Genomic DNA, 27,398 nt, shown 5'->3' with positions numbered 1-27,398 from the left:
TCCCAGTCCAAAGGCAGGTGCTGCTTGAGTGCCCGTGGTCTTGAAAGCAGAGAGCTGAAAAAATTCCAGATACATATATGGAAACTGATTCCAAAACAGGGAACTCTCTTTCTGTAATTATTTGAAACAAAAATAGAGCTGCCCAGTCCTATTGAATCACATTCAGACTATGCTGGACAGTCATCACTCCTCACAAATTGCATGCTCTGGCAATTATAAAYGAAGCGCCCTAAGGCAATACACACTCCAGAAATGCTAATCTGGTACAATTGATAAATTTTTGCCTGCCAGTCAATGACCTGATCACCTGTGGGAGCTCTCTTTCTCACCTTTTACTATTTCAGGTTGTGCTCTGTGACTCAGGGCACAGCTTTGACTCACTCTGTTCTCTGTCCTCAGCACATCCCATCTCCTGGGCTAAAGCCCAAATCCTGCTTGTGCACCTCCAGCATTGAACAGACCAAGGGATGGGATCACATGACTCAACCTTTAATGCACTTCATGCAGATTCCACTCAATAAAGCCACTTCCTCTGTCTCCCTRATTATTTCATATTGCCTTTAACTCAAGCATTTGCTTATGAAAAACCACCTCCTTTCACAAGTGTTTGCCACCTTCTCAGGACCAATGACTCTTTCTACCTTCAAATGTTATCCAGAGGGTTTCTCTCCCACCTCTCTCTCAATTCTGGCATTACCCAGATGCTCCATTTATTCTAAAATGGCCTGGAGAGCAGCCCTGGTCTGGCCTGCTGATTCTCTCTTGGAAGAGTCAATATCAGCACATGGGAAAAAAGCTGTGGTGGGGATTGGTCACTTCCTCATCATGTACATGACCAATCCCAAATTTCAGCTCTGGTTACTTTCATGTGGCTTGCAATGAGAATATTCCAAAGCTGGGATCCAGCTGCTGCCTTGCTAACACGGAACCATCCCTACACCCATTTTTCCTCAGTTAACTGAAGGGGTTTATAATACCCACCTGTAATTCACCCATTTGAGGACTCCAGACAATATGCCCAGGTGGCACATCACAAATGCCAGATCTTAGAAGTCTTTGTAATTGTAATTAACATCTGTGTAAATTATTAATTAAAAAATKACAKCAGGCACAGAGACATGTTGCTATTTCTTAATACTCACCAAAGCTGCTTTTGTTGATGCATTTAAAGCTTTCAACTGAAGCAGTCCAATTTTCTCATTGTTGCACTAACTGKTCAACAGCATGTATCTAAAAAAAGAGAGAGAGAAAAAAGTGTATTTCTGTTATTAGGGTAGGCTTTAGCAAAAAGAAAAAAAAATGAAAAAAGAAAAAAAGGAAGATTGGTCTGTCAACTGTACCAAAAGATGATATTTAGAATTAGAAAAGAAGCTTCACTAAATTAACAGAAGAATTTTGATTTCCTTCCACTTTAAGGTAAAAAGATGAAATTTTTGTTATTAAAAGAAGATTCCTTGAAATACTCTTGCTATTGCCCTTACATCAAGTTTTTACATCTTTACATAAAGAACGATATCAGATTGGACATTTTGAGCCCAAGATCTTAGCAAAAACAGGATGTTATTGTAGCCCATGTAGACCAGCAGCTATTTTGGCATTCACTTTGRTGCACAGGAATTGAAGGATATTTTAGCATTCTGATTATCTCCTAGAGCTGGGAGACAAATAAGTCGAATAACCACCTGAAGAACTGTAACAAGTCTTATCTCAAATATTGTCCCCATCACTCAGCATTTTTAAACTACTTACACATTTCCCATTTATACTGTTTGCTGTCATACTACTCCAGATGCAGCTCTTCTGAAGAGACATCTGAAAATCCTGCAAGGACAGGAATAAAAAACCTCAAAGGAAACATATTTATACCTCCAACCGCCCTCCATAGTTACAATGTAATGGGTCTTGGTACATTCTCCTAAAACAGTTAGAGTTGGGAGACACAAAGCATTTATTACAGAACTTCAGAGGTGTAAACGCCTCAAATGAATTGGCAAAACCCGGCTCTCCTTGAGCAAGGACAAAGACAAGCAACTCCCCGGCTAGTCCCTCCCTTCCCAAAGCTCCCGAACACCCAGAACCGCTGAGAATGGAAACAGGCTTCATCGGGTGACACGCAGCTGCTTGCACGCTGCTCCTGGCAGGAAGATTCCCGAACTGTTTCCCACGGCCGCGTGGCCCATCCCGCAGAACCTCGGCCTGAGCACAGCGCTGTGAGTGCCGAACCAGAGGCTGCTGCGGACAGCCCCGGCCGACACCCGCCCGGCCAGCTCTGCTCCGGAGCTCCTGCSGGCAGCGSCAGCGTCCGGGCTGGGTGAAGGGGGCACCAGGGACCCCCTGCAGCCCCGCGCCCAGCCCGCCCGCCCCGCCKCGCTCGGGGCACCGCGGGCAGGGGTGCGGGTGCCCGGGCTGCGGGGATCCCGCTCCAGCGCCCGTCCCCGAGGCGGCCGCAGCCCCGCAGGAGCCGAAGGACGAGCGCGYCCGCCCCGCGCCGCCGCTCAACCCCGCACTGCCGCCACCCAGGCGTGCCGGGGGCCGCGGACTATGCACCCGTGGGAACAACGGGGATGCAAAACAGGTAAAAGAGCGTGTCCCATCTAAAATTGCACACAATTCCCTCAAAGATTCCAGTAGTTCAGAATCAAAGAGTGGAGACAGCAGGGACACATTTCGTGGCTAGAAGGGAAAAAGCAAGGGAGAACAGAAAAAAGTCACACCCTTTTCACTTACTGCTGAATAAAGAACGGAGTTGCAGGAACCACAATAGAAGCCGTGAGTGCATCTAGTCCTGTCTGTACAAGCAGAGTTGTCAGGGTGAGGAAAGAAACGAGGAGCGAGTCTACAAAGAAGCACTGACTTTGAAAACCAGGATTTACACTCCTTARGAGAATTTGGAGGAATTTCACAACTAAAACAGACTAAACATTCACAGCACCAGCGAGGTAGAGGTAGGCAAGCACCAACTTTTGAAGTTAACTCAGTAGTCTCATAGAAACAGACCTGAAAAAACCAGCAAGTTAGGAGAGGTAACAAAACTACGATGAAGCTGTGAATAAACTAGCACGGGAGGAGGACAGACATCATTCATATAGTTTTCCAGAACTGGGAAGAAGCACAAAATGTCGATGACACCCAGAGCTTGAGCGGCTGGACTTGGAGGCTGGATGAAGAAATTTATTATCTTGTAGGCTGGAAGCATTTATAGAATTCTGTGCTTCTAAACCAGAGATGAATAACCATGCGCAACTTCTGAAGACTTCTGTAAAGTATCTTTAATGACTTGGTTCATGCCATTTTAAAAACAGTCATTTTCAAGACGAAATTCAATATATCTGTTGTATTGACTTTGCTTTTCTCATTCCTGTTCCCATCTTTGTCAATGGTTTGGCATCTACAGTATGTACAGTCTGATGCCAAGGAAGATTGAAAATTCTTGCCAAGTTTCCAACTTGCTAATTATAGTGCACATTTCTTGTCAACTTCCCCACCATCCCTACCTCAGTGTAATTAAAAAAAAAATCAGAAAGTCTTTCTGTGAAASCTCCACAAAATGCCAAAGAGACCATCAAAGTGTTTCTCTAATCTCTATGTATAGCCTCCCAGACCTTAAAAAATTGATAAGCAGTCATGCAAACGATGGAAGCAACTCACTGGAAGAGGGCAGCTATCATGACCTAGAGAGCTGTAGAAACACTGGAAATCTTTATTAGACAGCAGATCTTGGTCTTTCCTGAGAAAGTATCTTCATTTCATCCTAGTGAGATTTCTGAAGGCAGGTATGAAGGAGAAAAAATTGTTGTTCCTCTTTCTCACAAGGCAAGCTGTATTTACTCACCTTCATTAAATTAAGTGTCTCTGCACCTGATCTTGGTAAAATGTTATTTAAGTAGAAATCTTTTCTTCATCAAATGCTTTGGAGGCATTCTAAATGTTTGGATTTGGTCTCTATTTGACAAGGCCACAACCACAGTCCTTTTGAAGGAAGATGACATGTGATATCACCTTGGTAAGTGGATTCTCAAAACCCCATCTCTTTTAAACAGACAAGAAACTGGGCATGAAAAAAATCCACATTATACAATATGCTGTATATACAAATTGAAGACTGCATCTCATTTTTTTCCTATTATTAAATTTAACATGATTCAGTAAAACATGGAAGCAAAGCACCAATAACCATGTTTTCMCAAGTCCTTGAAGAACGCCTTGGCATCTTCCACAGGTCTTCAGATCTCTAGAGTTTCTTCATTTGCCCCACAAGTGTCTACAACACAGATTAAACAACTTGTCACTGGGAAAGCGCGGACTTTGGAGTTGGCTATCCACTTGTCTGTTTCAGTGTTATATTCAAGAATGTGCCCTAAGCGACCAACACCCTGAAAACCAGCCAGGACATAGACTATAGATCCCACAGCAGCACACTTGACTGTTACACCCTTCCATGGCATTGGAGACACCATCTTCCATTCATTCATCTTGATATCGTAATATTCTACATTATCAAGGCCACCTACAAAACAATGAGATACATAACTGCTTATTATGTTGTATGGACTGAACTAGAGCATGCAAACCCAAGTCTTTATTTTCAAGGTTTTAAAAATGCTACATTAAAGAAAAGCAAACCTGAAAATACACCCTTTCTAAACTAGCAATTTATCCTTGTATAAATACAAAACCAGAGAGAAGTAAAAAGGAGATAGAAAGTGAGATGTATTCTAACAAATTCACACTAGATGCTTTCTAGAGATTCCAACATGTTACTTCATGAACAGAAGAATTACAATACTGAATTTCAGATGGATTTGTGGTTAGTGACTACAACTGAGGAATTACCTGAAACTTCCCCATAGTAAGGGCATTTCATTCTAGAGGGCTCACAGGTACCTTTACTAAAACTGGTATTTACTGATAGAGGAGGTCTCTCTCCATGATGATACTAAAATCATTCAAATGTAAAAGGCTAAGTCCCTTTGAAAAAGGCCAAAAGAACCAAAAGTTATTAGAGAAGAGTAGATTTTGTGACTAATATCTGCTTCTTCAGGAAATATGCTAGTAATTACACTTAATAGTTGCAAACATCCTGCTGTCCCTATTTGACTCAGTTTTCACTTTGAGTCCTGAATTATTAGATCTGAGAGATTAAGGAATTTCTCTCTTCCTCATTTTATTCGACTAAGAAYAACTCTTAACACTTCTGAGAAAAGCACTTGGTGAATACACTTACATTTTGCAAGATGGCAGATTATAGATTAATAAAATGTTCGTGCAATAAATGTATCTATTATTTTTGCATTAGGAATCAATCACAATGGAGTAGTTTTAGTAGCCAGTTAAAAATCAAGCTATATTCTAGCATTTATCTGAAATCAAGTATTCCACTTRCCACAAACAGTGACTAAAAAACCTCATAAATGAGAATTTTCCATTTTGAAAATCTCACTTTGAAAAGCACTTCAGAAACGCTGTCCAATTAAAATTCAATTCTTGTTGTGAAGTACTATTATTCTAGTTTCAAAGGCCAGGAGATAGACAGATCATAATTGACCTGCCCAGAACAGTAAATCAGATTTCAAAGCTAGAACAGTCAAAAGAGGTCTCACATTTTCACCATTTTACAATACCAGACTAGCTTTAAGTCTTTAGACTAAAGTTCCTAAAATAGTGGCTACACCTTTATCTGTCTCTCAAAAGAGCGCTAAAATCTCTCAAAACACATGCATAACTAAAAAAACCCAAAAAACTAATTTCTCACATGCCTGGTTTAGCCATATTTACTGCTTCAGAACTGGCTTACATTAGGGGTAYATATTTGAACTTGACAATACTGTCAGTAGTATACAAGAACTTGAAAAATAAGATACTAGTGAAGTGGGGAGGTGAAAGGAAGAAGGCAGCACTGATGTGACAACAGGATATGTTTGATGGTGCTCCTCAAGGCTTTTCAGTGGAACAGACTAGAATGAATTCACTCCAAAAGAGAAAAACGTCCCATGAAACATTGTGTGACCAGCTAGAGAATTAAYAGAATTAAAGTACCTAAACTGTTTTGTCCACCCACAGCAAATATTTTGTCCTTTACAAACACCAGCCCATGATTCTTCCTGGCTTCAATCATCGGACACAGCTCAGTCCACCTGGGGAAAATAAGGCAAACAGAAAAGAACAAATCACCATCTAGTTTGTAGAAAATAAGTATAACATAAAAATGAAACCTATCATTAGGAAAATAAAATATGGAAGAAAGCTGCTTAAGAAAAACCATCTTTCATGTAGAACTACAAATAACTGATTCCTTACTGCTGACTGAGGAAAAATTCCTTACCACAGTTTTTTCTGTATTCAGTCAGATYTCCCTTACATTTCAGTTATTTACAGAGTTAGCAAAGACACAAGTGACTAAAAACAACCTGACTTAGAACAACACTTACGTTTCTGTGGCTGGATCATAAACTTCACAGGAATTCAGGACTCTTCCAGAAACATTGTTTCCCAGGCTCCCTCCGCATACATAAATGAGCCCATTCGCCTCCACCATTCCATGGCTGCATCGCTGAGTCAGCATGCTGGGCTTTGTGTGCCAGCTCTCTGTTCTCGTGTCATAGCATTCAAATAAATACAGTGCAGAATTGCCTTAAAAAAATAGAAACCCACCAAAGTGGTATTAATCTTTAGGGTTGTCTTTCAACAGAAGAGTCTAACAGCAATTATTAAATTGATGCTTTCTTTGTTAGCGGAAAAGGGAAAGCTGCTTTCCCACCTCCAAAAGTAGAGCTAACCATTTTGGGATTGTTCTGAAAGCACATACTTGTAATTATTTTGACTCTTTTGTTCCAAGATATGCAAGTAAGTTTATAAAGTTGCTATTTGTGTTTAAAAACAACAAGAATTTTTTTTTCTTGGAGGGGATTAAATGCTAAACAGAGATGTATATAAATTACCCATTCCATTATCATCAGCTCATGCTACTCTTACTACTTGGAAATGTATTTTCAGATGTGAAGATGAAACCAGCTTTGCAAACTTACTACAGGTTCATGAGTCTTTCCTCTAAGCAATGGGACTTGCCCAATACCCAGAATACTTATTGTTTTTGGAATTTGATAGCTTATGTCATAACATATTTCTGAATTATTAGCAACCACAAAACAGCTACCTCTCCCCAATTTACTTCTTCCTGAGGACTGGTACATACTTATTTCCTGGAGGTGCARGGCCTGTGTACTCTTCCCACAAGGACCAATAAAACTATTACCGAAATTAAAATCAATTTTTTTTTTAATGAAGATAGGTGGGAGCTCAAGGACTTGTGCTCAGATAAATGACTGAATCATAGCCAAGGCAAAGAAGGCTGAATACAACTTTCTCAGTACAGAACCTGATCCTTCTTCCCTTTGTTTCAAAAGATATATTCACCTAGAACAGTTAAAGGTGCCTTTCGTGTGCCTCTTTATCCTTGGCTTTCTACTTCTAAAATTTAAGTATGTCACACTAGCAGCACTCTGAGGATATGAACCTTCAAAACAATGCTGTTTCCAGACCCAAAATGCCAGAAACTGACTTCTATAAAGTGTGTGTTTGTTCACTCCTACCCTGTCATTCTCAATAGCACCAGAAATTGTACAGGGGGACATTTTTTCTTTGATGCAAAGAGACATTCTTTTTGAAGTTGTAGAAATTCCCATCCATAGAAAATACAGCAGACCCATCTTTAATGTTTTTAAACAGGTAGAAGCTTCCATTTTCAGTATAATGGTAAGTATTTTTCCACTCTTATTTTGGTGCAGGAAGAAGCTGGTATGCTCAGCTTCCAAACTCTGCTASTTATTGCAAATAAGACAGGAGTCCCATAAATTCAAGAAGGGGAAATGAGCTGTGTTTTCTGTAATGGACTGGCACAGTAACCCAACCTCTTCGACCAACAGAAAAAACATGTCATTTTTAGATTTCTTTACAGCTCAACACACTGCAGCATTTAATCAGATTAATGCTTTCAACATAATTGCCTGCTTCAAATTTTCAAATTAGAAAATACTAGATTCACGAGAGACAGACTTTTCCAAACTTTCAKTGTCACTGAATTCTAAAAAACAAATACAGGCAAAATAAACTCCATTATTAATTTTYAGCTTTTACTATACTGTCTTGAATAACGTTTATGGAAAAAAGTGAAACTGTGCAGTAATGTGAGGGTGTATTTCTAAGAAAACTGCTAAATWAAAATTTCCATTATAGTTGTGTTAACTATTTATCATGCATTAGAAAATATACTTTATAATCATAATTTCCTATCGTTATTCCCCATGAACTGAAGCACGTGAAACTAGGAAGATTTATGAGATGTKGTAGTGTTCCAAGTTTCCCAATGTGGGAAAGTATTTAGCCTATTTCAAGTAATGGGAAAGGTGCTATTTCACATTTACCACACGAGGTGGCGGAGGGGAACTGTTTATTCTGTTGCTACATTAAACCTCTTAAAATATTTTAGAGATCAGATAACAGGGCCTAAATGTTAYGACCTCCCATTAAGTGACTTATCAATGTTAAACACCAATCATGACCAATCTGTTCACCTCCCTCTGCAGCAAGGCAGACCTCAAAAGGTTCTTCCTTCTAGGATTTATTTTTCCTTTAATTTTTATTCCCCAGAACACAGCTTTTTTAGCATAGCTATTTTTATGGCTACAGTATGCCTACATTCCAGCTTTTGGGTTGTTGATGATATATCAGGTTTAGGCAAAATAAAATGTTCCTGTAACACCACAGCGTAAGTCATCTTCCAGGGTTTTTTTTGGAGAGAGAAAAAAATCCCAATGGCCTTTCATTTTTTTCTTTACTRTGTTGAATAGTAACATCTAAGGGAAGTATCATTTCTCCATTTGTGGAAGCAAACCAACAGGATAACAAAATAACAGAAGATAATTTCTGTCATTTGATAGAAAAATTGGAAAAATTCTTTTACAGGACCCAGTGCAATTTCACCACCAAAAGCAGTAGTTGTAGAGATTTCCACTTTTTTCCCCCCGCCTGTAAAAGACCTCATTAGGCCCAACACATGCTGTATAAAATGAAGGCAGTTGTCAAAATGCAGCTAAGGTCACACATTGCATAAAATTTTAACCCACACTGAATTCTGTGCATTTACAGAAGTAAGATAAGAGTGGGACTCCCAAAATATATTTAATTGAATCACACAATCATAGAATGATTTGGGTCAGAAGGGACTTTAAAGATCAGTTATTTCCACCCATATGCCATGGGCAGGGACACCTTCCACACTTGATCAGGTTGCTCAGAGCTCCATCTAACCTGGTCTTGTCCCTGTTTAACTCTTAAGAGCTGCAGTGTACTTTACACGCTAGTTAATGCAAATATGAATAATTTCAATCAGTGAAACCATTTTAAAAACACAACAGAAATAGGTTGTTGGATTGGGCAAGGGGGATAAAATTCTAAATATGGGAAAATAAACTCATTAGGCTAACATGGCAACGTGCAGTTTCTTGTCAACAAAATCATGCAAAAACCAGAAAAACTTCCAGCYATCTTTCTTTGTGCTTTTTTGTTTGTTTTAAAGATTTTTAGTGTCTTACCCACTTCTGAACCACCAGATGTATAAATTTTGCCCTCAGCAGCACAGGCTGCAAGGCTATCTCGAGGTGTTGGAGGTCCTAGCTTGGAATACCAGCTATCCTTCACCACATTGTAGCAGTCCATTCGCTTTATAGGGAAGAGCTGGGAACCACCCAAAATATAAACTACGTTGTCCCAGAAGACACAAGCTGCATCCCTGCGCTTTTCAAAGGGACATCGGATGTCTGTCCAGCTGTAATCCTGCATTACAAAGAACAAGTAATGTCTAATAGATTATAACACTTACCTGCACAGCGAGTGTTTTTCAAACAGAGATTTTCATAGAGATTTAGATATGGTCAGTTTTAAGTTCCTTTTCAAAACAAACATGAACATTTTTATTGAAGAATACTTCTCAGGYGTACTCTCGAAAAATTCTCTTAGACACAGACATAGTTAGCTGCAATGAATCATGCCATTATGAATATCTATTTCCTCATTCCCTGTGTGCACCCAGTACAGCTTCCCTGAAAAACAGTTCTGGTGTTTATTCCAACAGAATTGACCTCCTGCTGCWATCATGTTAGAAACAATGCATATAATCAATAAAGTAGGATTGCATTTTCTTTTATAGCAATGGAAAAAGACATCTTACATATAGTAAAAGAGTTTTTGTAAAAAATAATAAAATACAGAAAGYACCAAATGAAGACAATGGAAAAAGGAGAAGATAATATCCAAATTGACAAGCAACTCAGTAAAAAAGCTCTGATACATACTTTATTACCATGACAACTAGAAGCTTATTTACAGAATTTACAAAACACGAATRTTCTATAGCTATCCACAGCCGATAGCATGAGAAATACGGTAATGCTCCATCACAAATAYTGGCAGTCATGTTGCCTAGAAACTGATTTTGCATAGATTGGCAAAATCAGCAAGTATCAAATATGAGCAGTAATKCCCAAAGCCTTAAAAACACCAAACTCAACAACTGATGGCAGACCAGGATAGCATACAGCACAAGAAACACTTCTTGAGTAATAGCATCTCACATATTCCATGAGCATAGCTTGCATCCTATACTGAACAGGAAAGTATGGGACTTTAACTGTGCCACCTCAAGAAGGTCTACCTCAACCTGCTGAATGACCTTCACTGTAATGGTTCACACAAGACGTTACATCAGTACATTTTCTTAGCAAGGACATACTTCAAACACCTTGGTCAATGAGGAAGAACAGCGACTCCTACATGGGGGTTCAAAGAAAGAGAGGCAGAGCATGTTATAGTCCAGAATATCTTACAATCTTTTCTTGTAGCATCCCCCATATCAAGAAGAGCTGTCAGCTGCATGTGGCCCTTTATGGTGAGAAACAGGTCCTGGGGCATCCTAGAAAGGAAAGCCATACTACAGCATGGCAAAATAAATAGCTGCATAAATCTTAAGAAAATGTCTCAGTGCATTGTGTAAGATCAACATACTTTCTAGCTCAACTTCTGTCAATTTTACAAAGTATCCTCTTGTTTTCCTTTATTGTGATAAAGGGCTGTGACCTGACCCACTTTGATGGCTTCAGTTCATGTATCCATTTCATCCATACCTTTATCAAATGAAAAGCCATAACTTGAGTATACTCAGCAGTATCCTCCTCTTTCAGCAGGAGGCAATTTAGGCCATCCTCTTGCAATGCTCTTCGATGTTAGTCTGTACTACACAGAATTTATATCAGTTTTTGAACTTAACACATTTAGGAATCATGCAGAAGTGTTGCTTTATACCACAGTCAAGAACCACATGGCCCTGGGCAATGGAAGTCTCAATTTTGGGGGACTGAGTAGGGAAAGATGGACCAAGATAAGTATTTGGTGACTCTTTACCTGCTGATCTCTGTTTCCATCAAAATGCAACGTAGGACACTAGAGGCAAAAGCTATACCTTTCTCTCTTTCATCAATTTATTGAATCATTTATTAAAAGTATCTGAACTCTTGCAAGCCTCAAGATCCTGTGACAAGAATGGCACACRCAATTATGGGCTCTGTGGAAAAACACCTTTTTTGTTTAAGTCTTTCCCTCATTTTCAGTWGATTCCTCTTCCAAGTTTGTCATGAAAACCAGCAGACATGCCCACTGTGGACATCTTCCCCACTAACAGCTTATTGACTACAGTTCTATCTCCTCATGAAAGGTGTRCTGGTTCCCTTAATCATCAAGAAATAGCATTGCCAGGCATCTGCTACTTTTTATTTGCCTTTGTTGAATTTTGCACTGCTGAGAATTTAAAACTTCCAATCATCTCCGGCCACTAAAGATAGCAATTTCAAAAGAATAAGCATACTGCTGACACAAAATCTCAATCATGTGTAAATTCTGTATTGAGAATTCATAAAACAAAACAGTAAGTATTTTATTTCCCACCTGGGGAAAAGAAGTATTTTTTTTTAATATTATGTGGAAAATTCAACAAGAAAATGCTTCCCACAACTGCTAACAGAACATCTAGGATTTCTAGCAGTATTCTGAAATCACGTATGTCTACTCAAATTAGTGCCAGACTGCTCCACAAGTGTTATGCCTGCCTGCATCTCCCCCATTGCATCATTTTGCTCTCTTGATGAAGTACATGCATCAATAGAAATACCAGTTACAGTGCAACAACGGAAGCAAATATAGTCTTAAAGTAATACTGCTAACAGTCTCAACAATAATACACAGTATCCAATCCAGTCTTATTTAAAGAACTCTTTAGACAACAAGGAAATGAGTATCAGCATTAGAGACTAATYTTGTGTGCAAAGGAATCAGTGAAAATTATAATTTGTGCTCTAGTTTTATCATATAAGAACTATGGAAACTCATATCACCAACAAAATATTTTCAGAAAAAAACATGGCCTTTTTTTTTGAACTGTTTCTTTATGTGACATGTAAGAATTTAATTAAAATACCGATTTTAATTCMAATCAGAAGTGAAGGACTAGGTCACTATTCAATCAGTTCAACAGACAACAAGGAAAATTTCAATTCTTTCCTAAGGTCCTAACCTTGCAAAAGTACATACACAAGCTTAATACTCTGTTCTGTGACCCTCTTATCRTCTGTTGATGAGACCAGTTAAAGTGACTTAAATGGTAATTCAGCAGGGGTTCTGGATCCTTGGTTTGTTGCATTTAAGCTATTGTCACAGTTTAAAGATTAAAATCAAAGCAAAGATTAAATTCGAGCAAAACATCCAGAAAACGACCTTTAAATAGCTTAGAGTTGGAAATTAAGTAAAAGCTGTTCAACAAGACATGACAGGATAGCTAAGAGTACCCAAGAAAGCATATAAGCACTAGAAAAACATTGAAGGAACACATGCTTGTTAGAACAAAGATCTCCAATTACCCACTTTTAAAATTTTCCTTTCCTGCCCCTCCTTATTCCACAAGAAAGGCCATAAGCTTGATCAAGAGTCAATTCTGCAAAACTTCTCCAAATTCAATTACTTTTTGGTGTTATGCCTGGACAAGTAGTCTATGAAAGAAAAAGTTCTTTTATCCTATGCTTAATGCAGACTTTCATAGATGCTACTTTTTGTCTACAAAATATTTCTTTGCCAAAACCATGCAACTRTTTGAATGCCCTAATCAAAGGCTTCCCGAACTCAGACCTTGGAAAGGAAAGGATTATCAGACCTATACCCCTTCCCTCCCCACCCTCAGTTGAAGTGCTGCTTATCTTGGRTATGTGTATAAAGGAAAAAGGCAGTCATTAGTTAAGAATTTTGAATTCTCAATAGGAGGAATACATATCAAGTGTCTCTCAAACTAAGTCAGCAAAGCTGGTAGGTTTGGATCTTTTTCCCTGCCAGATTTGAATGGTACTCAGAGAAGGTGGCTTGAATTTTATCTTAAAGAAGGAATGTGGAAAAAAAAGTTCAGAACACATCGCAAAGGTTCATTCTGAATTAGATTTGACAGGGCTCACATTGACTGTAAAGTTCACACAGACAGTACACAAAACTGTTTGAAATTTCAACAAGCATTTAATATGCTGAGTTAGAAACAGAATTCCTTCAACAAAATRTTACATGCTCATAACTTAAGAGAGCCCTGATGTTTACGTGGCAAATTTGTTCTGTATTCCTATATGTGCTTGCCGGGTAAAATGGGRTATGGGTAATCCTTCTGCACGCAGTTGATGTTTCTAGAGCATTTAGTCTGCATAGCTAAAATATACACTATTCCTGTGGCTTGATTTTATTCAAGAGACAGGGCAATAAATTTCAGCCAGAACTTAACTGCTCTAAATTGACCATCTCTAAGCTTTTTGCTGTAGAAAATAACACTCTTTTCCACTTATGTAATACTTCGCTCCCCATTTTTTTCCTTATGTATTCTTCAGAGCAAACAAAATTGTGAAACATTGGGATTTAGATGTGATTGCAGTTTTATAATAAATGCACTAAAAAAGCCCTATAAAAACTGGGTTCTACACTAACATACTAGCCAGTAACTTAACATGTGCTAAAAAAACCTGCTTTGAGTTCATCTCTAAACACATAAGTGCATGCACATACACACATTTCATATATTCCTAACCAAATGCCTGATGTTTTAGGGACCTCCTGTTTATTTGCAGCGGTGGAATGCACATAACAATAAATTCTCAACTCAGATGGATTGATCAGCTCTCCATATCTAAAAYTGCTAAGAAACAAAGAATCATTCTATTCAAAATGAAGTATTACATCTAGGTACACAGACTTGAAAATACTTAATTAACATATTCTTCCAATTGTATACCCAGGAGGCAGGGAATACTTCCTTCCTAATACCATTTCGTAGAYCATTATGTCTTAGTTAATATCATCAGCAAAGAAAACAGGTAAGATTACAAACAGTGAATCTTAATGCATTCTGAGGTAACGATTACCTTGGGATTAAAATATCKGCAGGACTGGGGCTGAGAGCCTCCAAACAAAGCAATGCGATAATCATGTTTTTTTCTTCTTGGCCGGGTACCTTCCACCAACTCTTCTCGGTCTTCTGGGGAAAGGAGGTGGTATCGCATGCCACCTGCAAGGAAGACAACAATTGTTGGCAGGTCCAGTRTAGCTCATTCATGGAAAGGGATATTTCAGAGGCAGGGATGGGGGAGACATGAAGGGAGGGAAAAGAGGAAAACTAAGTTTCTACATTACACCTATGAAGCTTTGATTCAAAATGGAAGAATGCAAACCAGTATGTGAGGGTGGGAACATACATCCAGATTTACACCCTATTTCAGACTATTTACACCCTATTTCAGACTGACCGCTCCATGTGAAAACAGGACAGATCCAGACTCATGTTACATACCCATGGATCAATCAGTTCATTTATCCAATGTTAGCAAGCAATTAAGATTGTTGCATTGAAACAGTCAAAAGGAAACAAACCCGAAAGAAAATATTCCAGAGAGTGTAAAAATGTTGGTGACATTAGAAGCCACTAAAACCAGACAAAAATCCTTATTTCCTAAACAATGCACYGAACTCCATGTCACACAAGAAGTATGACTGTGAAGTCAAATGTCAGCATATACTTACCAACACACATGTTAATTTGAATCTTGCTCATTGAGTCTGAAGGAAAGCAGTTGTGCACTGTTTTTTAAATCTACACTAAAACGAAGCCAACTAGTTTACTGCTATGGAAATTGCCTTTCTTTCTTACATGATAAAATTTTACAAATGGTGCCTAGAAACAAAAGGGAAGCTTGTTTCCCATTTCATTTGCACCCTGAGAATGCAAATGGAGGACCAATCATTGTAGGATCAATGTCAGTATATACCAGAGATAAAAAYAGTACAACATACACCTAACATTCTAATTTATTTAGAGAAGCTTTATAATATTCAAAATTTTGACATATTTCTTTCATTAATGCACATACAAACATGAATGATATTGAAGTTATGAGCCTGTCACAAAGGCAGACTAACTTTCAATTACCCTAATGAGTCATTGACAAAATCTCCATTCCATTACTTCTCATGGAGTTCATGTGATTTGCTAAGGGAAAACAAATAAAAGTCACACTGTTACATAAGCTAAGTTTTATTTACATAATAATCTGCTAATCCAACTTGAACTAAACATAGCATCTTAGAGGGAGCACAGTCAGATGGATTTAATGTGAGAATGTCAGAGCATTTTAAAGCAAACGATTTTCAATATTTCCACAGCATTTTTTCAATTATACAGAATATTATAAAGATTTCAGCTAGAGGTCAACTTACTGATCACCATTTTAAGGCATTCTGGGTTATCCTGAATAAGTGGTTCAGCCTGAACTGTTTTACTTAAGAAGTTCTTTGATATAAGAGGAAACCGGACTTTAGCAAGAATATCAACCATAAACGGCTGGCGATTTGGCTCATCATACTTCAGCCATCTGACTGCTGCATCATAAACCTTAAACAAGAGACAAAACAGAAAGGGATAAGGTACATCACCACACAGCAAGACAACTAATGGAACCTTAATGCTATAAATTAATCTTAATGCCTGCTGGAGGTCGACCTATACTAACATCTTAGAATGTGGGGATGCCATTGCCATCTTTCAAAAACCCCCTACAACAAAAACAGTCAGCCAACCCCAAAAAAAATACAATGCTCAGACAAGAAGTAAAACAAATGCACAATCACAGAATAAATCTCATCTACAAACTTAMAAAACCCACTACTTCTGCTATTTTTTTCCTTTCAAATGGAAAGCATGAATCTGCAATTCATTTACCCACATTTATGTGGGTAATTCCTGTACCAGCTTACATCTAGTACTCTTCAATTTCTATGCCATAACAACAGTAATACTTTTACAGAAATGTTGAAATAGATTCTGCTTGATAGAGTCTCCTATGCTGATAAACTGGTTATCTTACCAAATCATTGTGTTGGGTATCCAAATACATTGATATTGTTGTGTCTCAGGGGACTGTTTAAATCGAAGTTTTGATCTGCAGACTACTGTAAATTTACCAGAGAGCCTCCTCTCYTTCTCTTCCTCACAGGAAAAGATGATAGGTTTTCATAGGGGTCAGGGAGGGCAGAACAGGGAAGATAATCAAGGAATCTGCTCTATTTATCATTTTCSTCTGGGGCAGGAAGAAATGAAACAAAAATCCATCATTACATTTGTACTCTGAAACTTCCRTGCTGCTATCAGACACAGCAAGCTKATCTAGTAGCACTGATTCTGAAGGGGCAGGACAACCTAACTGTAAGCAATAGCACAGCCAGTGCCTACACCTGTAGCTGAACCTGGTCACCACGACTGGTGGTGACTGAGATGTAACATAAAGACACTTCATGGAAGAATTATTCTGAAGGGCTACTAGACCACCCCAGCTGTGATTCAGCAAAATTACCAAGGAATGTGGGAGAGCAATATTAAAGGCTCAATTCCATCAGCTGAGGAAATTCAACAGAATGACTTGAACAGGAAAATTACACAGGACACACAGTACTTAAAGCTAACTTCCCTTTTTGCTATGTGTAACTATGCTTCACACCAATTCAAAAGTTAGAGTATAATGTCAACTTTCTAGCWGTACTCCTGAGAAATAAGATTCCTGTAGTACAACTGTCAAACTTCTGTAGTTTCATACAGCACTATCAGTTTCCTAAAAGAATTTTAATGATGCCATGCTGAATACACAACCTTTCTACCACTGCTGCCARGTTAAAGCATGGCATTCTACCTTACCAACAGAATTTCAAGAATGTAAATCTTGAAGTGTCATTTTGGCTGCAAGCCAAACAACACTTCCAGCTCTGAGAATGTTATTCTGTGACCTGAACTTTTCCCAGCACTCAGCAAGAATGGTGAACTATGACAGAACTAATTTTTATACCTATAACAAGCCATATTCAATCACCTGATATTATCCCTCACTTTTACTAATTCTCATTTTCATTAGTTACATTACCATACAGTAGGACAAAGAATAAACTTTAATGCTTCAAATCAATTCTTCTGCCTGTTGGAGGTCAATGTCAGTGGAAACTTCAAAGTCAGCAAAACATCCAYTTCCAAGAGGATCTACATACCATCTGGGCTACAACATCCCTCTGTTGCACTTCAAAGGTATGAGTCAACTCATGATGCCATACCTAAACAAATTACCTAATTCAAGCACCAAAACAACAGAGCTGCAAAGGTAAGATTTCAGTTTGTTTTCAACAGCTTTGACTGAGAAGCTACACGTACCTAGCATCACAAGTACCACTCAACTGGCAAAACCAGCCTACAACCAGCTCTGTGGACTGCAGTGCAGACACTTATATGCTTCCTATTTTCCTGCAGTAGGAACAACAAACTGGCAAACCATCATTCAGGGCTGTGCTGGAAGCTGAATCAAAGCATTCCAAATGGGACAGCTGCGAATACAATTTCTACCACAGTTTATGAATTTTAATTGAGTGGAACTCCAGGCTCCATTCAGCCACCAAAACTTTTTATGTTCAGTCCCTAAGTAAGGGTATTCCATCAATCCACCACTGYCAATGCATCCAGCTTTCTGTGTTTAACTCATCTTGCTTCCAAATCCCTCAGTTCCCCGGGTTTAACTTGCGTATGTTTCCATCAGAAAASACCTCTCTGGAATGGGTCGAGGCCATACTCAGGTAGAAATGAGAATCCATTAAAGTGCAGTTTTCAGTTTCAAGTTGTCCACTTCCACCAAAAGCACACAAGCCCCAAATCTAGAAGCAACCACTATAAAACAAACTTAATTTAGYTCRTGYWCTATTGAATSRGAAGCCCTATAGCTAMCTTAACAAAGGACACTATTCGGCTTACTACCTCTGTGACTTCTTTCTTCTTGGTTTGTTGAAACAACATATATAAATCACACTTGAAATGTGARTATTTCTTAATATTTGGTTTTGACCAAGTTAGGATGCACCTTTTATTCCACAATAAGCACTATGTGCATCKCATCCTCTAGGAACATCAGAAATKAAKTCAGTTCTTGCTTAATAAAAGATARTGAAGCTCAATGCCTTTTAGCTGGGATGAAACAGGAAACTCACCTGGTCTTCTGCCCTCACTGTCAGTGTATCTTGGTTCAGGAGATGTGTCACACGCTTAACATCAAGCTGAAGAAACTCATCTGTCTTGTAAACCTCAGTGAAATGCTGATGGATGAAGTCATCGGCAGTGGCTTTCAGTTCTGGGCAGTCTAGGCATTCTGCTAGCACACTTATGCCTGTGAAGGAAAATTAAGAAAAAAACCCTTCTAAACTTGAACTACAATTACCCTTAATATATTTAAACGGAATTMAATTACTGTAATTTCAGTGATACTTGCAACCCCAGTTTAATATTTATTACCATTCCCCCAYCCCATTAAAACACATGCTATCATAACTCATCTGCAATTCAAGGCAAACTAAGACAGGGACAAGCTGCTGATYCCTATCCCTRCTKAACTAATTGGAGAGTCAGACCTGCAACACTTGCTGTATTAACTCTCTCCAGCACTATTTCCTCACTGTTTCTTTCMCAATTACAAAGCAGACAACAGTACCATAACYAAGTCTGAGCCATGCCACAATAACMAAGTCTAACCAGAACAGCTTGAGAAACTGGATCAACGTTTTATKCTCCTGACCTGTTCATGCAGCATCAGTCACCAACCAGCCCCAGTTTCCTTCAAGAGTCATGGTGAACTGGGACCTTTAAATACGTGTAGCACAGTTAGCTGCAGACCAGCACAAAGTCAAGTTGATGTTGCTGGAAGGACAGAAGGCTGGCATAGAGGTATAAACAGCAATAGCAGCTGAGAAGCACCATTGCTAACTTTGCCCTTAAAACCATGTAAGCACAGAGCTTTTTAGCAGCAACTACTTCTCATCATGCCACAGTCTTCCTCCTCTTCTTACAGAGGAAATAACAAAWGGGATAGGAGCAACTCACTAATATATGGGTTGCAATTAGTCTGAGCTGCTCAAAATAGTAAAATGCAAACTAGAAAGATAAAATCCACATGTATGACTTCTTGAAAAAATTTCAAATTCAAATTAAGCCACATTTTCTTTCAAATACATTTTTTTTAAATGAACTGTGTACTTGCCTATGAGTTTGCACAAAACATGTTTAAATTTAAAAACAGTACCTCAAGGGAAAATTGTYTTAATCTCTATCTCTTTTTGCTACAAATTAGCAATGAAGTATGCAAGTGCTAGAGATTCTAATTGATGTTTCAYCTAACAAAAGCCACAGGGCAGAAACATGCCTCAAAGCAAGTCTAAGTGGCATTTTCCTTAGTAAGTGATGCCTTTCTTCCAGCAGTTGTTTCAGAGCAGCAGCTGTACTGCACTGAAGCTTCAGTTGAGTCACTCTAATTCAGATACTTTGCCAATTTCTATTGCTACTGTGAACATCTCTAACATGACAGATGTTACTAGGAAAATTACCTAACAATGTCAGTAAGAAACACTAAAGAAAGTTTCCATTAAATTTCTGATTATACAGAGTGCACCAAATCTTAAGCTTGAAAAAGTATTTGGTTCTACTTGTTTACTTTAACACCGAGTTCATATTAGAGCTACAGAACATATGATATCAAACCTGCCCAGACAACATTCACTGTTTTCAGTCAAAATGAAAAGTGAACAAAACCAAATGTAGCCTAAACTTATTCTGTTAATACTTGTAARAGATATGCTAGTTTTATAAAACTAGTCAAATTCTGTCTGCAAGTACAGTAAAGCTCCTGTCTGAAAGCTCCACCTTATTAAACAGCATCAGTTCTCTAACAAACAAGAAGTCCCAGCATCCTGCCAAACTAGATGGGACCTTGCACCATCAGTGGACCCTGTAGCAAGGGACAACAGTTTAGACTCAAAAGAAAAAWTATTTTTATATGCCTGGATTTAGCCAAACATTACTGTCTATCTGTAGATAGACAATACTATCTATTTTTCAAATTAAAAAATAAACAGTAATTTAAGTCTATTTCYCTTACCAAGACAGTTGGAAGCATCAACTTGTTCTTTTAAAAAATCCACACACATTTTTTTCACAGGTTCAATCTGATATTGGTTTGCTGCATCTAGTAAAGACTGGACATTATTGCTGTTAACTGAGATTCTGCAAAACAGAAGGTGTAAAATTAGCATCACTGCAATAACCTAAGTTGCTGCAATAAAAAAAGCAACTTACAATGTATAAATGGCAAAAATTATTTCACAACTATTTACCCAAGAATCACCTACAGTCTAAGGACACATCCCTCATAATTTTCTCAAACTGCTTTCGTTTGCTCTTCTTTACCCAGGCAGAGCAAAGAATAACCATTCCTGGGATGTGAAGAATAAGCCTTTAACATAGGTCCTCTGCAGTCCCATACTATTGCTATGACTAGTGTAATTAACCACTTTCATAAGAAAAACCAAATATACCCCCCCTTCCAAAAAAAAACCCTGAAACAAAAAACAACCAACYAAACCCGAGAACCTCTTTTAATGACCATTTAAAACTCCCAAACAGACATCAGCAAAACCTGTCAAAACTCTGTGAGAGCTGGTCTGGCTGATTTGCCCAGGGTGCATAAGCAGAATAACCAGTTTGGCAGGGCTTCAAAAGAAGGTACTAGACAGTCTAGGGCTTGAGCATCAGGGCCATCAYATGTGGCTCGTGTGGGCTGTTGACACTGACTGTCTCTTACCACTGATGGACTATACAGAAGATTCCTCTGAAAMGAAATGAGAAAGCCTCCCTAATGAGAGTTAATTTCATTAGATGAAAGGCCTGCCATCCATAGGTCTGATTAAAGCTGATTAGGTACTGTTTACAATCCTAGTCATCTGCAAGAACTCTGTCTGGGTGTGGAAGAAAAAAAACCAACCCCACAAAACCCACCAAATACTCGGACAACCTGAGATAGCGGGTAGATGCTGTTAACAGAACAGTTATCCACCCTGCCTGTTTTGAGATGAAGATATAACTCCTGGAAATGGCTCTGTGCCACAAAGAGAGGCCCTGCTGAYATCAGTAAGGACCTGAATTTCAGAACCATGGGAAATACCATTTGACTCCAACACTGAAGTCAAAAGCTCTAAGTGCTTTGAATTGCCTTCTGGAGACAAATACTGCTCTCTTTAGTCAATAGGGCTTCCTACTGATTAAATAAAAAGAGAGAGGGATAGAAGATCTAGTCACATCAGGCTTTAAAGAAAGTAGAGAATTTTAATGGYAACAAAACTGATGAATTACAAAAGCATTATTTTAAGATTTTATCATTTACAATTGGCAGGCTTCCTAGAAAAAGTGTGAGCTTTAAATAACCAAACTACCTTGCAGTATAAGCAAACTCCACAAGCTGTTCAATTATATCAGGCTCTGCATCTTTTAGCTCCACTTCAAAGGACTTTGATTCAATCATATTTGCTGCAAATAGATTAAAAGACAAACTTTTAATCAATAAGCCGCACTAGCAATTGTACATTTTGCAAACAGTAGAAAACAAAGCAATCATACAAAGAGGGAACCTGCTAAAAACTGCTCAGCATTGATTGCWGTTTTCCCAGGATTGCTAATGCAAGTTGGGAAAGGAGGCAGTGGAACAAATAACTGGTGTGTATATGTCCTTGTATTATATAAATGATGATAAATTGTATTAAATACAAAAGCTCCTAGATGTTGTTGACTGTAGCCCAGACTGCCATGTWAGCATTACCACTGTTAAAAGCCATTTCCACATTCAAGATGATAACAATGGAGACAGCTCCAAGCTTTCCACATCCAGACACAGCACTAAGTTTGGCCACAAATGGTTACCAGTGACCACTGGAGGGAACAGTTATTTCACTTCTATTCAACTTTGATTTTATAGTAATTTTACAATTCAAGGGTAAGGAATACAAATGATAAAATACTACATAACTGAATTTTTAAAGAGAACATAAAAGAATTACAGAACTACAGAATTAGAGAAATTACATTAAGGTTGGAAARTATCACTAAGATCATCCACTCCAACCACTAAAACATGTCCCTAACCTCTGAAAGCCCAATTTATATGCAGAAGTGCCTGATGGTGGGAAACAATGTGACAGACAAATTTGGTAATGGGAGAAAAAAAATCCCACTTTTCAGGTTAAGGAAGGGAGATAATAATTTGGACCTATACACTGTATTAGAGTTTAAGAGAGCTTATATATGAAGTAACACTTGMCTTGATCAAAAGAGAGTTAAAGGGAAAACGAGAGGAGGGATGAAAAGAGAATGGAGGAAGGACACAAAGTGAGAAATCTTCACTTACAATTATGCCTCAAATTAATCACTTTCATAAGACAAGCAGATTGACAGAACAACAAATATAACAGGATATCATCATGAAAGTTTAAAATCAGTCAATTTTCAAAAGACTTACTAGTAAACATCAAGTTAAAAAAATGACTGGCTGAAGCAAGCACAACACGGTGAGCCGGGATCTTCCTTTCTTGAACCATAAGAATGACATCACACAGAGTTTTCTAAATCAGAGGGAAGAAAAAAAGAGACAAAAATCAGCATTTGGAAAATATTTCAACAACATTCCTTTAAAAACACCTTACGGAAGTTTCAGCACTTTTTGTAACTCGCACAACTCAAGAGCATTATGTGATAAAAAGATTTTCTGGAAGTCAATGTTCAGTAACCTGGAGAACTAGCAAATGTCAGTTTACACATGAATTTTTACAGGATAGTCACAAATAACATWAACTCTGTTWAAAGTATCTCCTGTAGCATTTAYATCAGATTCAAATAATGTAGGGTYTGCAGCAGGGGCTGCATTTATATTGCAYTCCATCTATCAGTGGCTCTCMTCTATTCAKCTGCTGATATTCTAAAAAATTCACAGGAACYTCCTATCTGAAGACTGCCACCCTAYTGCCCAACTGGAGTCAAAGTGATGAACAAGTTCAAAGCATTCAGTGGAACATTTTAAAGAAAATGTATCAGAAAATACCACTTTTGTGGARGGGTTTGACTRGTCATACCTGATGAGCAACTAGCTTCCAAACAAAACATAACTTATTTCTCATTTGTTTGCTGTTTATATGTTTCTCCCCTACATGTTAACTCTCATGCTCTAGAAGAAATGAAAACAACATTATATATTATAGAACTTATAAAAATTGTCAGGAGGGATTGGGGTAAAAACATGTAATTTGATTAGATTCTGAAACGCTATCTTTAAATGATATTGAACTGAATTAAATGCACATTTTACTATAGTTAATTATAACATATTCTCTATTAATAATGAAAAACTGAGCAGCACTGCTTCCTCAAAAAAYAAGAAATAATCTTTGACTACTATCTTAAGTTCATGGAACTGTTTTCAAAAATACCTATATACAGCCATCCCAAGGCCAGCCCCAGAAAAGAACATTTCTACCGTGGGAAATAYATACTTGCTTAGAAGTGTGACAGTGTTTTCCACATGGAGACAATATTATCTAAATGCAAGYTAGATGGTGGCAACACAGCTTCCTTTATAGTTTTAAACCATTTAGGATTGAAACAACATCAAAAAGAGACAATTCTGGAAAAGTTTCAGAGGAAATCCTTTAAAGCTGAAATTTCTAACACTTCCAGTTTAAAAGAAGTATTGGAAACTAGCAGTACAAGATACCATAAAATCTTACAGCCAAACTTTGCCAAGACTTGCAGCTGTTGCTTGAGCTCCACACTGCATTTCTGAGATAAATTTAATACCTCAGCTCACCATTTGAAACACCTCAGATGTTCTAAGACCCCTTTGGGTGCACTTGCCAAACAAAACAGACCATCATTTTAACTTTTTTCCCTGAGATGTTCCTAGATGTGATAGCTCCATTTCAACTAATGCTCTTCTGAGGATTTCTGTACTTCTTTCCAGAAGGACCCACTGTTGYCACTTGGTCACCTCCATGATGCAACAGGGAACTGGTGCTAACCAGTGTCTCAAACGACACACCAAGCACGAGCTTCTGCAGGGCACTTCCCCTTCCAAATAACAGGTTCAGCAACACCTTGCAGCTCTACCCCAGCTTCATTCCCAATGACTTCATTCTTGGCTGACCTCCACTGAGCTGCAATGTTTCAAAAGGATTTATGCACACACTGTCCAATAGCTCYGGAAAACTCACAAGGATGTGAGTTTTCCATCAATGGACCCACTGGGTGGAGATGAACAAGTCCTCCATACACTAAACATACTTGGCCCCAACATTTTACCTGTACTGACTGAGTGCAAGTATGTCCATAGCTAAAACGCCCATAGTCGCGGAGGACTCCTCTTGATTTCAGCTCACACAAAAAGCAGCCTTCTTAAAAATAGCTGTATTTTCCCACTGGCCTCWCTTCCTACAGGATTAAACTAAAGAGCTAAGTATCTAGAGCTACACACCTTGACATTTCCATCACAGGAAATTTTAACTTATAATTAGGTTTTATAACTACAGCGTCATTCTTGATTTATCAAAATACAAAAGGAAAGAGCTGGCTACAAATCCTCTTACAACTTTAGCACAACTAAAGTGCCAAAACTAGGGTATTTCCCTCTGGCTGTTGGTGACTTCCAAATTTTATCCCATATAATCACACCTCCCTCTACTCCATCAGTAATACCTCCTCTTACAAGCAACTCCTAAAAGAGGCATGAGTTTCATGAAATATGCAAACATTTCTGGACCAGTTAGCAGTGGGTGGGATATTTAAAGCTACCATCTGAGGTCAGATGAGAAGTTTCCAGGCAGAACTCAGAGCTGCACCTCCCCGGGCATAACAGGTGCTGGAATTTGTATTAGAAATACACAKAGATTTCACAGCATTTGATCCTTTCCGTGTTTGGAGTAGCTCACAGCTACATGACAGCTGGCACTCCATTATACTGAAAGATGAGGTCCTTACACAGAACAGGGTGGTACCATACACTGCAACAGGGACATGGTAAAGCACTTTGAATTCCCTGTGCTGGGSATTGCACACATATCTATGGGAGGGCAATATTTCCTTTATCTACTTACAAATCATAACAGCATCTGGCATCCCCTTTTAAACAATGATGGAAGTATGAGCTAAACACGGAGGAACCAAGTTATGAACTCAGCCACATCTTGGAATATGTTTAAACTTCTAGATCAGAACAAAGTCTACATAAAAACACAGATTACAGGCTTTAAGACTTAACTCTGTTACCTGAAGTCAGTGGAAACAATTTAGTTTTTCATTCATAAGAGCTTAGTTCCATGAAATGRTTTATGCAGACAACGTAATTGACTGTGTATTAGTGAGAGAAGCACAGGGCTGAAGTGCTAGAGAAAAGCAGAACCAACACCAAAGTTTGTGAAGTCAGGACCCAGTTGTTGGTAAAGACGACACTAAAAGCTGGACTGAGTCTCTGGCAAGCCTAACACTAGAGGACAGGAAACTAAATCCTAGAAAATACAACACATGACAGCGCCAAGTATGAAGCCCCTGAATAGTCTGGCTACAGAGTCAGTTTTAACTCTGGCTCCRCATCACTGTTTTTAAACAAACCAAAGTTCCACAATCAATCTAGTTCCTTCTCTGAGAAGAGAGATTTTTTTCATATGCAAGGAGTTACATGTATCGTCCTTCTGCTCTTGTACCAGGAATCTAATGGATCTTATTAAAAAAAAAAAAAAATAAAAACGAGTATTCATTTCAGTTTGGACAACTCAACTGAAATGCACTTGTATTTTGGTTACCACTCTTGCTCTTTTGGCAAACAGAGAAGTCATCTTTAATACTCATTAGACTATTGACTGTGGAAGCTGATCAGCCCAAAAAGTTCACAATTTGAGGCCAGATGAAGCCACCGAATTCCTACACTGCCACTGGTCTTCTAGTGCAATGGTCAAAAAGTATTCAAAAAGAAATGCTACCTGTGAAACCAAACCATGGTCCCACTTATCCCTCTCTTCCCACTGCAGTTTCACTATCCACAGGGTACACAGTCAAYTTGTTCAAAGAAGAGTTTCTGGTAAAAAAAATCCAGCATCAGCGCCTTTCCACTGCCCTTAGGCTTCGGTTCGAAAAGGGCTCTGTGAATGCTAAGTGGAGACACTGGGTTATCCGACACAGCCGCACTCCTGCCCCACCACCCACAAGGCGTTATCAGATAAGGAAAAACAGATCCACGGCGTCTTCTACCCCCAGCACCCACAMGGAGCCGGCGCATGTGAAATCGGAACTCGCCAGTGTTGCTGTGCGGCTCCGGAGCCCCTGAGGCACCGGCGGTGCCGGGTCCGGTGGGTTTTTCCCCGCAGCTCGGCCCAAGGGACGGGAAACCCACGGGACCATCAGCGCGGGAGCGGGACCCGCCCTCGGGGCAGCACGGACACCGGCCAGCGCCTCCCGTACCTGCTTGCGCATGGCGTTCATGACGCCCATGAAGGAGGCGAGCAGCTTCGCCTCCTCGCGGGCGGCGAGCTTCTTCTCCGTCTTCTTCTTGCTGCTCTTCTCCGACCCGGGCGCGGCCATGCTCGCCCGCGCTCACCGCCGGCGCGCCGATCCCGACCGGGAACATGCGCCCGCCGGCTGCCGGCCGGCCMACAGCGTCTGCCGGCGCTCGGCACCGGGCGGCAGGGCGGGGACTCGGGCACCGGCGGGTATCGGGCGGGACCCGGAGCGCCGCTGTCGCCGCGGCGGCCGCGATCTGAGGGCGGTGCCTGGCGCGCTGACGCCATCGGCCGGCGCGCGGCCCCACGCGGGGTAAACAAAGAGCGGGGAGGGGCTCGCGCGCGTCACGTGGCGGGCGGAGAGCGGCGCGTGCGCGGCCGCCGGGGCGGCG

At 39.4% G+C, this 27,398-nt stretch overlaps 1 protein-coding gene and 1 long non-coding RNA gene across 3 annotated transcripts; both read right to left on the bottom strand.

Moving 5' to 3' along the window:
• LOC130584734 (uncharacterized) lies at positions 1-3,838 on the bottom strand. 2 transcript variants are annotated; one of them, XR_008966529.1, is made up of 4 exons: positions 2,728-3,838; positions 1,750-1,821; positions 1,143-1,230; positions 1-54 (listed from the first exon to the last, which is right to left on the bottom strand). It is a non-coding gene; the product is annotated as an uncharacterized LOC130584734 (long non-coding RNA). The 2 variants fall into 2 exon arrangements; XR_008966528.1 differs by having other exon boundaries at positions 1,750-3,838.
• A 12-nt stretch (positions 3,839-3,850) lies between these two features.
• On the bottom strand, positions 3,851-27,259 carry KLHL7 (kelch like family member 7). The gene is made up of 11 exons (XM_057384888.1): positions 26,969-27,259; positions 22,986-23,088; positions 21,907-22,000; positions 20,577-20,701; positions 18,640-18,815; positions 15,841-16,015; positions 14,493-14,635; positions 9,591-9,831; positions 6,429-6,630; positions 6,037-6,134; positions 3,851-4,507 (listed from the first exon to the last, which is right to left on the bottom strand). The coding sequence occupies exons 1-11, from the start codon at positions 27,086-27,088 to the stop codon at positions 4,224-4,226; spliced, it is 1,761 nt and encodes a 586-aa protein (XP_057240871.1). The 5' UTR covers positions 27,089-27,259; the 3' UTR covers positions 3,851-4,223.
• Between the last annotated feature and the right edge of the window lie 139 nt (positions 27,260-27,398).

Source organism: Malurus melanocephalus, unplaced genomic scaffold (assembly GCF_030028575.1).
Source record: "Malurus melanocephalus ecotype Western Australia unplaced genomic scaffold, MMel_1.1 scaffold_756, whole genome shotgun sequence".
In the NCBI taxonomy this organism is placed as follows: Eukaryota; Metazoa; Chordata; class Aves; order Passeriformes; family Maluridae; genus Malurus; species Malurus melanocephalus.
This window is presented reverse-complemented; position numbering and strand designations above follow the sequence as displayed.